The sequence below is a fragment of the Taurulus bubalis genome (assembly GCF_910589615.1).
Source record: "Taurulus bubalis genome assembly, chromosome: 17".
In the NCBI taxonomy this organism is placed as follows: domain Eukaryota; kingdom Metazoa; phylum Chordata; class Actinopteri; order Perciformes; family Cottidae; genus Taurulus; species Taurulus bubalis.
In genome coordinates this window covers 16,460,920-16,475,959 of record NC_136605.1, presented here as the reverse complement: position 1 = coordinate 16,475,959, position 15,040 = coordinate 16,460,920, and the positions used below count along the sequence as shown (strand labels likewise).

Genomic DNA, 15,040 nt, shown 5'->3' with positions numbered 1-15,040 from the left:
GTGTCTGAGCCATGTGCCACCACTCCCGTGCACACTGCATGGTGCTCTTTACTGCATGAAATGCATGGTATTCGTTTACTGTGTGTGTGTGTGTGTGTGTGTGTGTGTGTGTGTGTGTGTGTGTGTGTGTGTGTGTGTGTGTGTGTGTGTAAAGGAGGAGAGACGGCAGGGGAGCTACTGCCCTGCTGTGCTCATTAAAACATGCTCACCGCACAATGTTTCAGCACCTGCACCCAACACAACGTGAGTCGTGATTCTCTCACACACACACACACACACACACACACACACACACACACACACACACACACACGCAGGCACGCACGCACGCACGCATGCACACACGCACGCACACACACACACACACACACACACAGTGAGAAGCGCTGACCTACCAACTCAAACATGACTGAAATGTAGGTACTACAGACATGGAAACAGAACCAACAGGGAGAGGAAGACAGGAAGCGTCCTGTTAAATACAGGGAGGAAGACGGAGGGAGAGGCAGCCACACAGACACAGAAAAAGGCAGAAACAGAATATTGGTATATATTCTCACCAAATGAAAAGTCACAAATATCAGATGATTACTCATGTGACCCATAAGCCTGGCTGGACGTGACCTACTTAGGTCAGACCCAGGTGAGATTCAGCAAGGTGAGATTCAGCAAGACACCACATGCAAGCTCAACCACATGCCTCTGTACATTCAAATGCACACACACACACACACACACACACACACACACACACACACACACACACACACACACACACACACACACACACATACACACACACACACACACACACACACACACACACACATATAAAGGGGAGGCTGTTGGAACAAAGGTTGTACAACTCTACCAATACAAACACAGAATGACACAACACCCAAGCACCATTTTCCTCCTTGATAATAATTTGAAAGTAGTCGCCACATGAATGCATACTTAAATTGTGCATTGCTTTGGAAACATAACATTGCAGAGGCAAAGGGAAATTAACGATATGCATCACCAGTGTCAGGGCAAGTTTGTCCACAAGGGGCCTCGCTCATAAACAAAACATTAGCTTTTCTTTTGTGTATTGATTTTTTTTTAAATTACATGCTCAATGTGACTTCTATTAAGGCTGAGAGCCTTGAGAGTAATATAGACCATAAAGTGTGAGCTAACTAGTAGTGGCATCACATTTTGCATTAAGTAAAACTAAACTGAGGCCCCAAAGGTGCTGTCCCAGCAAAAAAAGAAAATTTGTGGCTTACACATACAACTTTAAATATGCCAGTGGCTTGAGAGAGTTGCTGTACAGGCAACAAACCAACGAACCAACCACATGCACGCACGCACGCACACAATCGCACAGACATACAGACACACACACACACACACACACACACACTGGATCTCCTCAGTAATGTCGTGGAAACGGAACTCCTGACCAAACAGAACGAGCTCAGGAGCAGGAAGGATAATCTGGGATATATCAGTTCAGTTTTTTGCTAATGAATACCGTTTGTGTTTGCGTGTTTGTGTACATTGACAACTCTAACCCCCTGCATGCACGTGCCTACACACACACACACACACACACACACACACACACACACACACACACACACACACACACACACACACACACACACACACACACAATATGTGCAATTGTAAATATTGTACAAAAGCACACAGCAGGTCCATTCAGTATAGCAGTGACTCTCTTACAATCCCTTTCCAAACAATCTTCCTTTTTTTTTTCTCCATCTTGTTTTCTTTTCTGTCGATCTTCTATGTCAGCTCCCTCTCCTCTTCTCCTCCATACATGTAAGAGTTGTATCCAGGTGGCTGCACATACTCCTCAGACTTATCCCAGTCCGACACCCATCCAGGCCCGCCTCCTCCGCCTCCTCCTGCTCCTCCCCCGCCTCCTCCGGTCCGTCCTCCGTTGGAACCAACAGCTGGTTGGCTCATGGCCCCGTACTGCCCGCCTCCACGGTAGAGTTCCTCTGTTTCATTGGCCAGTTCATCTTCATCAATAATACCACACTTCTCCTCACTGGTGTCTTCTATGTCTGCCCATGGCTGCTTTTCCCCTGATGCAAAGATTCCTAGTGAGAAGAAAATATGATCAGCATTTAGAATGAGGCCTTCTGCAGATGCCTCACAAAACACTATAGTCAAAGTCAAGTCCTACCATAGAAAATCACTCCTCCATAATGTACGAGGGAAGCTATAAGGAAGACGTACTGCCACTCATCACGTGTCTGAAATGATGTAAAAAGGTATGGAACATGTGAGTTTGACATTTTTTAAATGACATTGTAAAGTCGATACAAATGAAGGGTTTTTACCTTGTGTTTGGTCATGGCTCCCACTATGAGAGGACACACCATTCCAGATAACGTTCCCACCCCGTTTGAGATGCCCATCAGTATGCTGGCATATCGAGGTGCAATGTCCAAGTGGTTGACATTAAACCCTGAGTGAAATAACAAAGGCAGTGCACAACATAATTTACCCCGTTTTCCTTTTTTCGTGATGCAGATTTTCACAGTTAGGGTTAGAAAGAAAGACACCATGTAGTGAAATTTCTCTCAAAAGCAGACTATGGAGAGGGATTTACTGTTTAAATAACTGTAAAGCCAAGTCAGCCGTCATCATTCCTAAATAAATAGTTTATATTAATGGAAACAGTGGGAAACAGCGTGGACTACTGCTTGGCTCGTAGACAGCATACTTGTTTATAGCACCTCTTACCTGAGATAGCAAATCCACTGAAGCCAACAGCGAGGACCAAAAAGGAAATGGCAACACCTTTAGAGTGAGAGAATCCCACCACCAGCAGAAAGGTGGCCTCCATCCCAAAACCTGAAACACATAAACGCATCAACATCTAATGCAAGAAGGGAGGAAAAGGAAAACTATCCACATTTTGCTACTCTGCCTCCACAAGTAGGCAGAGTAGCTATATAGTATATAGTAGTTATATAGTAGCGCAATATATTAATGTTAGAAATGACACAGTATATTTATGTTAGAAATGACACATGCAGAAGAAACAACACGGTAAAACTCTGTCTTTTTTTCTTTTTTCCAATTAAATTAAATTAAATGGGGCTGTATTGGCAGGCAAGTTTGAGCAAAAAGCAGTATTGCCAAAGTATCAAAATAAAAGAGTGCACAATTCTTTGTTGCTTTCACTACAACAAAGGCAAAATACCATTTTAATTTCTACCTTTTGAGTTGCTCGCATGCAAACCCTTTCTGCTCTTGCCTTGTCTTGAGCCTTCTTTTCCACCCTTGTTTTCATTTCTCTTCTCCATCCACCAACGATCACCCTTTCCTGTTTGACACTCACCTCCACAGTTCATGAGCTTCCTGACGTTGGTGGTGGACATCAGGTTGTGTGTTCTCAGGTAGTCTGCCAACTGGCCTCCAATAGGCACGATGATTGTCATCACCAGATGGGGCAACGCTGACACCATTCCCACCTGGAAGAGGAATGGGGGGAGAAGAGAGAGAGAGAGTGTGTGTGTGTGTGTGTGTGTGTGTGTGTGTGTGTGTGTGTGTGTGTGTGTGTGTGTGTGTGTGTGTGTGTGTGTGTGTGTGTGTGTGTGAGAAAGAGACATGAATATAAGGTTTGAATTCATTCGAGAATCAGAATCAATTGACCAATTCACAATCATCCAGGCTAGATTTTTTCTTGGCATGAAATTAAAAAAAAGAGAGCTGTGGTACACTGGAGGTTTAAGACGCTGACCATATCCAATCTGACAGTCTCTCCTGTCTCTCCCGGTATTTCCTGTCACCTCTATTACTCTTCTATTGTATGCTGTCAAATAAAAGTTGAACACACATACATATAACAATAGTGTAATCATGCCACTCCCAGACCTACATTATCAGTCTTGCTATTGAAATATACATGGACAAATCAATATATAAATAGTACTACACTATTGTAAGTGTACATAACCTGCAATCTCTTAGATGCTTTGTAGTAGATGAATCTGGGACTCTACTGATAATTCCTAGACACCTTTCATAACATTTGTTTAAGGAACCAAACCACACTGTAAAAAAGAATTCTGGTATTTTTTTACCTTTAATTTTCTCAATTATGGCTTTTCTGACTATATGTATTAATAAAGTTGCACTAGTCAACTCTATTATAGGTATTTGGAAACACAAGTGCTCCTAAGTTTTCCAAATGAAGTTACATTTTACATAAATCATTTAAAATGCTAGGTTATTATGACACAGCCAAAGTGATTTTTCATTTAACAGTTGAAGTGTTTTAGTTTAGTTAGAAAGTCTTTAAAGATAATATAGTCTCACCTTGCTGATCTCAAAGCCAAAGACTTCTTCAAAATAGGCCGGCTGGCTGATGAGCAGCAGGTAGAACGTCCAGCTCCTGCAGAAGTTGGCCACAATGATGGCGTAGACTGGCATGGAGGTGAAGAAGTGTCTCCACGGGGTTTTAAATTTCTGCCATTCAAAGGAATAATATATTACTGGGATCCACTGAATTCACTAAGATGGATCAAGAAGTAGAGTCAGCTGAGTGTGTATAAATACATGTGTATATCCAGTGTTGTGTGCAGGTCTAAAGGATTGTCAGTGTTCCATCATATAGAGCCGTACATGCAGAGGATTAAGAAACGAGGAAGACTCTCCGATTGCATCTTCAATGTACTTTCTCTCCTCTGGTGTGATGGTGGGATGGGCTGCGGGGCTCTCATACGACACCAGAATCCAAAACAAATACCAGAATATCCCAACGATGCCTTGAAGAAGGAGAGAGAGAAAGCAGAAGACACAGACATGGGTACAGTAGAAAAAGAGCAAGAGAGTTAAAGGGCACAGAAGTGAAGGGCAGAAAATGAGAAGTATAGCTGCTCAGGTTGATGCTAATGTTGTGAAGTTAAGTTTACCAAGATCAGCAGTGGGCTGGGGAGAAATCTGGATTTTGAACACCTGATGCAGACAAATATAAATCCTTGAGATTTAACAAAAGCTCTGCCATTCAGTCTTGGTTGTAAGCAACAGAAACACAATAGTTAATGGATTTGGAAACGTTTGAATTTGAACTGACGAGTGCTAGTGTGTGGATGAATGCATTGCCTGGCTGATGGTACTACTGTAAGGATACTGACCATAGACATAGAATACTGAAGGCCACCCAGTGTATTGCACCAGATACCCAGCTAAAGGCATTGCCACCACTGCCCCGGCATAGGATCCTAAAAGCATCAAATAGAAAAAGCAACACATTATTACTCATCCTCATAATCATATAATCATTTCAGTGCTCAAACTGCATAATATATATTATTCAGTGGTCATAGAGATTCACATGTCCAATACTTTTAAAGGCCACATGTCATATTCATTTGTATGTTAGGTTTTTACTAAAACATGTTTGCATGCTTTAGAGTTTAAAAACTCACTTTGTTTTTCTCATACTGTCTATCTGAATAAACCTGCATTCAACCTCTGTTTGAGCGTGTTTCATTAGAATGGTGTTGTTAGGCAATAGCTTGGGTCTATGTTTAATTACTGTCAGCTGATGTGATTCACATGCACTGCAGCCGGAAACAAACTGCGACACATATAGAACTTTAAAACTGAGAAATGATCTATATATTGTATAGTTGTGACGTCACAATATATGGTAATACTGTCAGCTCGTTTAAAGTCACAGTTTCTGAATATGTGTATTTCTTCCTGGACAGAGCTTTTTGATTACTTTCATCAAAGTATTTATGCAGCACTTAGACCTGTTGTATAACAAAATAGACATGATTATCTCACTTTTTACAATATAAAAAGTAATAATTTTAACATTTTGACTTTGCAATAACCTCTGGCGGCTCCATCTTCTCAACCTCATGTTAAAACTCACGGAACTTTAACTCTTGTAGACACCCAAAAGTTTCTCCATCTCAAAAAGAGATATTGAAATTTGGGGAAATGAGGTGAGGTGAGAAACTTTACCACAAAAGGCTGTTGTGGCTAATCGACTTCTCTCAAGAGGAGGAGCCCACTTGGCCCAGATCCCGTGGCAGGCTGGGTATGATACACCCTGAAGGACACAACACGGTTAGCAAAACACTCCTGCATCTAGGAATATACTCTTACACACACACGTGCACACAGGCACATACTGTACCTCAACAAGGCCCTGGCATATCCTAACCAGTATGACGCAGCTGTAATGGCAGCGAGCAGCAGACGGAATCAGCATGTTGAGGGTGGATGTGGCCACTATGGCAAAGCCAAACACTCTTAAACACACAGAAGAAAGAACACGCTGCCTCAGATCTAATATTCAACAGTAACAGATGAAAACCAACGCTCCGCTGAAAGGATGAAGCCTCATGGTCGTGGTTATTTACTAGTGCGTGTTCTATCACTGCTGCTACACCTTCTTGGCATCTGCTTACGAGGACGATGTTGAAATTACTTTATTTATGAATTTGTGTGTGTTTTGACACTGCTCCGTAGGTGTTGATTATTATTTTGACATGCCTTGCACAAAAGTTACTCTATTTACTGCAGATAAGATTACTGTATGCCAGATCATATTGTAATGTGAAGACGTTCACCTGTTGGCTGCAAATTTTTGACAGATAAAGCCACCCGGGATCTGTGTGACGATGTAGCCCCAGAAGAAGGAGCCGTGGATCATTCCCACTGTCTCAGGGTCCCAGGTGAACTGTGCCCTCTGGAGAGAAGAACATATGTGACTTTAACTTCATAAATTAAAAATGTAGTCACTTCAAAGCAGAAGAGATAACTGTCAATGGATCACATGGTTGATATACTCTCTCAGCTTGTAATACACATGCACAGAGTAAATATCTTGGTATAATAATTCATAAATAAAACAATTGTAAGTACCGTGGTGATTAGGATAAGGAACAAAGGAAACATCCTTGTCAAAGACAAACTGATGGAATAAATTAAAAAATTTTGAATTCTGTTTTGCCACTTACCACGAGTATCTCTTTGTTGCCCTTGTAGACCGTGCGGTCGTTCACCATGCTTACAATGGCCACACCCAGGTTGCACCGGATGCCAAAAGAGATGCAGAATCCCAGGCCGGACAGGATTGCGATGATGTACCGCCTCGGTAGGCCAAAGCAGGTACAGTCCACCACTGGCAGCTCCTTCTCCTCCACCAGCTCAGGACGGCCCTCTGCTGATAATTCAATGGTTTCTCCATTGGGCTGCCGCTTCTCAATCAGCCTGAGGGGAGACATAGACACATCACTTTAGACAATAATGAACTTCCAAAGATATCTTTGGCTTAAGGGAACTGTTTATATAATCATACACAAGATATTTCCATTTGATTTAGAAATGCTGCAATGAAAAATCTTGCATTTTTTGTATATTCTGTTGGTTGAAACACTTCACAGTGATGGACACACTTGAGAGTTGAGCACAGTGCAACACAAAGTTACGCATCTTTCTGATTCTTCACAGAGCCTGACTAGTATAATCAGTTCCTTAAAGTCCAACTGCAAGAATATATTACTTTATTCTTTCTGTTGACATTTCTATTTTCCTGATTCATGCAAACGGTCCAGCTGTTCATTGAAGTACTGGCAAATAAAAAACAACAGAAATTTCACACGGAAAAAAAAGGGGGAGAGGTGACAGTGAGGTGAAACGCTAATGTGCATCTCCTCTGGGGACAAACACTTGCCTAACGTGGAAACATTGGCTCAAATGTGGAGTAAAGGGAACATTTGTGGTTCAGGCGATACTCTAAAAATAAATCGAGAGAAATGCGAGAAACCTGGTGGCCTGGTGTCAGATCACTGAGGAAGACAATGCTTCTTTTCATCTTTCATGTACATATTCCGAACACCACTCTCTGCATTTCTCAGAAAGGAGATTTCAAATATTTCAACAAATGTGTGGGAGATGTTTTATTTTCTGTGTATCTTTTCTTTCACTGCTGGGATTTTGTAGAATTTGCCTTCTTTTCATAGTCTCTCTCTCTTTCTCTCTCACACACAAGTCAACGCAGACAACATGCACCATGTTGGGGTCGTGCCGGACTCAGTATTTCCCAGTGTGTGGAAGCAGCTGTCACCAGCCGAGGAGCAGAGTTACGACAGCACATTCCCCCAGTGTCCGCTCCTTCAGGACGCCTGGGACCGGCTGCCATACTGGTGCTGTTCAAGATGTCCAGTCTCTCAGACGCAGGAGCCCTCTAGAGGCCCACCGCTGTGTGTTTACACTATGAGGGTCTTCAGACTATGAGGGTCTTCAGAGATAATAAAAAGGAATGAAAGAGGCTGGCGTCTTTCAGATTTCCAATTCACTCCACTGCTAAATTGTGTAGACCGAGTAATACCTATTTTATGTGTTATTTCCAAAAATACATCCATTCTGTTATGCACACTATAATTGTAATATATCTATCTATTTTGTCATCCATATAACTATTTATCACTAAATTGCTTTTGATCAGTTTGCCCTTGAAGAGACCCATTTGTCATTATTTTAAACTGACCATCTTTGTCAAATGGTTGGTGACACTTTTCCACAGGAGTCAAACAGAGAAGGCAGGAGAGCGGCCATCTGTGTATCATAACCTCCATACTCTCAACCCCCCTCATTTAACACACACACAGTTCTGTTTTCATGATTTTTGGGGACATTATATTGACTTACATTAATTTTCCGGGGACCTACAATTACCCAAACCATAACCACTCCCATCATTATCCAAACCCCTTAACCTTGAACAAAGTCTTCACCCCATAATGTAATTATTTACGTTACGTTAATGTGCATTTTGTCCCCGAAAGGAAGGCAAATCCCCACAATGTGACTTTGTAATAAGATTTACACACACACACACACACACACACACACACACACACACACACACACACACACACACACACACACACACACACACACACACATGCAGGTGGACACTTTCCACAGATACATTTTTCTCCGATTAAATCAGACACAGTGCCACACGTTAATGCTGTATGTGTGTCAGTGTGTGTGTGGTGTTTTTGAGTTTATGTGAAGCAAATCGTCCACTTCCCAATGGGCTGATCCAGTTAGTCAGTGAGCTGAAGAATTTTGCACAGTAACTTGCATAATAACTACAAGGATTTACTCCATGTGACAAGGATGGTTGCATCAATAAAAACCTGTTTCAAATTGAGCTTTAATAAAATTCACTGCATTGAAGGCGGCTCTGTGTTTCAAGCAAATGTTCAAGATAATTCGTCTCTCTGAGCCTCTCAGCACAAAGAAACTCCAGGATAACTTATTCACGCACACTAACACAAGACAAGTCCGACTCCGGCATGACTGCTAAATTATTGATGTGTTTTTGGCTGAGATAAATAATTCACTCTAGCTTTTACACCATGATCTGTCACTATCTATCTATCTGTTAGCCTGTCTGCACATACACCCCTGCACATATTTCTCAGTTATGCTTGTGGATTTCAGTCCATCCCCCTCTGCATAATCTCTTCATACAGCTATGCAATCCATCAATAAACAGACAACAAAATTAAAGATATGCCAGTATAAATTAATATTGGGTCATCATGAGATATTCTGAATGTAACGTAAAACACAAAGTAAAACAAAAAAGTAATACTTTGTAAAGCAACATTTTGGAATGTGTAAGAGATTAGAGAGAGCAATGCATCCTCTCTCTCTGTCTCTGTCGCTTTCTCTCTGTCGCGTTCTCTCTCTCTCCCTGTCTCTCTCTCTCTCTCTCTCTTAATCCGTCACTACATTCAGATTAGGATTACGAAAATGATTTACTTCCGGAAATGAATATGGAAGGACAGAATATCGCTGGCCGTAGATCGGCATGCGTCTCCCTCCGTTAAAACACACGGGTTATACGGGTGAGTTCATTTTGGCCTTTGATTCAGTTTTTTGCCATTTTGTAAATCAGATTGCTTTCACTTACATGCCGTTATTTTATAATTCAAATAAAAAAATTATATGATTTCTCAAATGTCCATTATTTAGGCCCATCTGTTACTAACACATGTTACTTCCAGTGAAGGTAAAGAGCTCAGTGAAATATTAAATATTTCTCTGAGAATTACCAGTTTCACTTAGTGGTGTGAACAAACTGACATAAACCATGTTTATTATTGTTTTAGCAATAACACATGCAGACACGTGCCATTTATTTGATAGAAGGTGCTCATGCCTCCACAGTGTACGAAACACAAGAAACAGAGAGATGAAGTTGTTACAAATTCTATATATCAAAGCAAAAGGTTGATCAAAAAGCTGATGTAACAAAAAGGAAGGTGTGCACTTTCTGTTGAATCAGTTGGCTGCACACTGCTGTCCTCTCTGTACTAAACACACATGCTGACTCACCCCCTGAGTTAAACTCCTGCTTCAGAGTTTGTAAAAGCTGCAGGAGGATCCTCATTAAACCTCACGACAGATTGCAGCCTGACACCTACACATACGCTACCAGCTAACGAGGCTAGCCCACAGCCAAAATTACCGTTGATTACAGATGCTTCCCACTAAAGGGCAATCTCGCTCTTGTGCGAGTGTGCAAGTGCGTGTGTGCCGGTGTGGGTCGGTGTGTGTATGTGTGCAAGTGTGTGTGTAGTTCTGTGTGTGTAAGGGCCTCAAAATAGCTGACTAGCTGTGGGTCTCCCCCTTTGTGTTGTTCCAATGTTCCAGTGTGTTTCTGGTACTTCACAAACAAATATAGTAACTTTAACATAGATCAGCTGAGCAAGTCTCTGAGCAAGACGAGGAATGAAACACAGAGTAAAGACATGTGCCTTCATGTGAGGCTCACCATACTGTGAGCTTGCACTCAGCTGATGTAGCTTCTCTTGTTAGCATGGCAAGGACCTGATTGGTCTCAGCTGGCAACAATTAATGAGCGAGAGAGCATGAGCAGGCAGGAGTCCTGTGACCTCAGGCTCTCTGGAATATCATAATTACAATAGTAACAGGCTGAGTGGAGACTCAGTAACACCTCAAACTGAGCTTGTGTGCGTGCTTTTCACCTGAGAACAAGAAGCAAGTTCAACCTACAACGTAAAAATGTACAAAGTCAATCTGAAAGAATCAATCAAAGCGATTTAGTCTCAGAAATACATTGAGTTTGAACGTTTTGAGTCTATCAACACAAGTACTAATAGATTAATAGTTTTGTTCATAAAAACATCAGAACATTTGTGAAAAATGCATGTTTTACATTTCCACAACCAAATGTAACATGCATGTATCTTATTTCATTCAATTAACAGTCCAAGATGTTTGGCGTGATGATCTGTCTGGAGGTGACTTCTTTTAAATGTATCTTTGCGCATTTCCTCTTAAATTGTGAGAAGATAATTGTAATTTTGCCCAATTTATGATTTTTCAATAATATATCAGCATTGACAAAATAGCACCGTGAGTCTCACGTGCTGGCTGGTGACCTGAGACTTTTGTTACCCTGTATATTAAATTCAGCAATTCACAGAGAGTTCTGTGTAATCCTCTGATAAGAGGATGATCGGGAGGGGGAGAGAGACAGCGAGGGAGGTTGACAGTAAAAATATTATATAACGCCTGGTCAGTATTTTCCACATCCATGTGCTAAATTGATTCTCCGTTGTGCTGCATGTTAACCATGCTTTTCTTTTCTCATGTCAGCACACCCACTGTAGTGCTTTTGTCTAAAAGCAATTTCCCCCTTATTCACCCTTTAATTCAGGTGTTTAAAGTATGGACGGTATACTTGAGGATTTTTGTTGTGATAAAATTGCAGCAATTTTGTTATTTCAATAGTGGTGTCTCCCACTTCCATACTTCCTCCACGAGCCTCTCGCTCTCCCTGAAGTGAACAGATTGGGTCTCGGTGGGACTGTGTCACCCAGGGAGACACCCTCCTCCCCATCCTGTCACACCACTGTTTTTTCACTCTCTCCTGTGGACGGACACACACACACACACACACACACACACACACACACACACACACACACACACACACACACAAAAACCCACGCGTGTGACCTTCATAGATGTATTATCTAATTTGTCACATAGTATAACTCAATCACGGTGCGAGTGCATCTGCACACACACACACACACACACACACACACACACACACACACACACACACACACACACACACACACACACACACACACACACACACAGTCTCACTACCTTTACCTAACGATGATCTAAACTAAGACAGAAGATTAATAAAAACCTTTCCACTTATATTGCCTTCGAGGTCTTTTTTTCTTCACTCAAACCCATTAAGGCACGGAAAATAAACAAATATAATTGTAAAATAAATTATATTAATTTAAAATGAATTCATTATATGTACATATTATTAGATGTAAATATAATGAAGCATTACTGACATCATGGATGAACACAGCATCGCTGCAAATAACCGGAGAAATAACACTGGCAGATCAAGAAAGAGAACACAAGCTGAAGCATTTCAAAAGTATAATTTTGGTGTCTTTTCAAATTCCTCAAGTCTCCAGAAGCATCCCAGCATTCAGTGAGTGATGTCTTTCTGCCTCAACCACAAAAACAACCAGTCCACAAGGTTTCACATTATCACTGCCATTGTCATAATGACAATGATTAGACTGCAATCATTAAAATCCCTGAACTGATGAGAGGTAGTCATAGGTTAAAATGGATTTTACTTTACATTAGACTTGGCTTTTTTTTCTTTTCATAATAAAACGATTTACGTTATAAAGTATTAATTCATGATAACAACATACTGTCATGGGATATTATTAAAAACTTAAAAAAACATGGTGATGAGGAGACAGTTGTGATTCTATTTTATGTAGTGCTGTGGAGTAGTTCCTTGGTATGAGGAGATGAATAGATGAAATTATAGGTAATAAATTAACATTATGGAGAGAGGGAATAGTACGAGTAGAAATGTAAAGTGCAGTTGACCTTACAGTGATGAGGTTTATGCTTACCTAGTGGAGTTTAATATAGAAACAGGAGATGCATTCTGATGGAGAAAATGTTTAAATAATAGATGAACCCCTGGCTGCTTTCATCAGGAGGGATTTTGTCTGGGAGGTAGTGAGATTGTGCGCACGCACGCACGCACCCACACACACACAGTAGGGAATTCCTGCAACATATTCACACATGCACACATTTATAAACATACACACAGACGGCTGCCTTAAATCATTAAATCATGCATCTTCCACATACATTTGAACAACATATTTACTTGTTCTTTTTCTTTTAAAATCATAACCTGTACCTAACACCGTGGACATAAATCCATAATTAACTGGCTCAACCACGAAAAAAACGCCCACTAACACCAATCTGGATCCAATCTTATATCACATCTCCCAGCATCAGCTGTGGCCGTGCAAACGCATGGCTCAACAGTAAATCAGAAAAAGCCTGAGATGTGCATGTCCGTTAATCTGGGAGACCCGATAGGCTGAAAGTGATCTGTGTTGGTGTCTCAATGGCTCAATGGACGGATGGAGGATGGAAGATGGAGGAGGGAGAGGCTGGAGGAAGTGACATGGGCTTGGATGGAGTGGGTGGGAGGGGAGAGTTTAGGGATTTGCGTGGCTCGACAGCTGGACTGAAAAACAGGCTATTTCAGGACGGGATTTATACGTTTGGTTGCTACCTCAAATCCTGAGAGTGAAAGCTTAAAGCAATGGTTATTGCACAAGGTTCCATCAGTATCTTTAATCTCTCTTTTTTTACTGAAATATTGTCGGAACACAAATTTGTGTTGCAACTTTTGTATTGATAGGCAACACATACACATCACTCGTAACGCGTTGCTAAACAAGAGTTTGTTATATGTGTTGAACTTTTCTCTTTCTTTCTCAAAGATGCATACAGATGGCACAGCTGATTTCATTTTTGTATTGGTTATTTTGTTCAACCAACAGTTCACAACCCAAAAATATTCAAAAACTGTCTCAAGTAGAAGTGAGAAGCTAGAAATAGGTTTGGCATATTTGCTCAAAACAAAACTCAAAAAATTAACCGATTAACTAAATAGTTGCCAATTAAATGGCTGTTGACGACTAATCAATTAGACAGCTGGTCGTTTCAGCTTTGCATTACTATAATAATTAATGTGTTTTTCTCTCTTGTTTGATCAGACAACTTTATACAGCATTGGCTTTGTAATACAAAATGAAGTTTCATAAAATGTGTGATGGATGGATGAATAGATGGATAGATGACTTTGGTTCCCTCTGATCAACCATCTCATTCAGAAAACACATGGAAACATTATGTAACACACTTACACACTCGCCTCAAATATACTTAATCCACTTTGAGTTGGGCCAAATCTAACTATCAAACAATCAAACACGAGGCTGCAGGAAAGCAAGAGTTCCAGAGAGAACAGCAGCATTCAGGATTTCAGAGGAAATGTGCAACAAAGCATATCAGCCACAACGAGAAAACATCTTGTCCCAAACACACACGCACGCACGCACACGCACACAGGCACCGGGTGCATTGCACTTTCACTGCACACTTTTATCCCGATGACATCCCCATAATTTACTTTTTTAAATGTATATGGTGGATATTAATCTAGTTTTTTTCCCTCAAATAAAACAAAATAAATCAATGCAAAGACAGCCAAACATGTTTTACCATTGATATATTTCACCCGCTTCTGTCAATCAAATCCCTGTGCGCTGAGCACAGCAGGGCTTTTGCCGCTATGCCGACATGTTTGCTGCTTAAACACCAGAGTCGCCTCTGTTTCCATTGGAATTCATTTCTAACAAACTTTTTCTCGACCAGAGTTACTGTTTGGAAGAGAGAGGATGGGAACCCGCAGCATGATGAACTGCTGTGTCCCGCAGGACAAAATAACCAAAAACGCGTGAAAATGGGGAGAAGTCAGAGGTGTCAGGAATATTTGAAATAGGTGTGTACCTGTTAATTTTCCCCAGAGTTTTCCCCGCGGCCGCCTTAAACCTGTCTGGTCGGATCTCCATCCTTG

At 41.1% G+C, this 15,040-nt stretch overlaps 1 protein-coding gene across 1 annotated transcript; it reads right to left on the bottom strand.

The window, feature by feature from the left end:
* Positions 1–1,794: 1,794 nt before the first annotated feature.
* Positions 1,795–15,035, bottom strand: slc17a7a (solute carrier family 17 member 7a; the record flags this gene model as incomplete). The annotated part of the gene is made up of 13 exons (XM_079233426.1): positions 1,795–2,114; positions 2,201–2,270; positions 2,358–2,485; positions 2,764–2,874; positions 3,365–3,497; positions 4,345–4,494; positions 4,651–4,793; positions 5,163–5,249; positions 6,004–6,091; positions 6,179–6,293; positions 6,615–6,733; positions 7,005–7,257; positions 14,974–15,035. The coding sequence occupies 13 exons, from the start codon at positions 15,033–15,035 to the stop codon at positions 1,795–1,797; spliced, it is 1,779 nt and encodes a 592-aa protein (XP_079089552.1).
* Between the last annotated feature and the right edge of the window lie 5 nt (positions 15,036–15,040).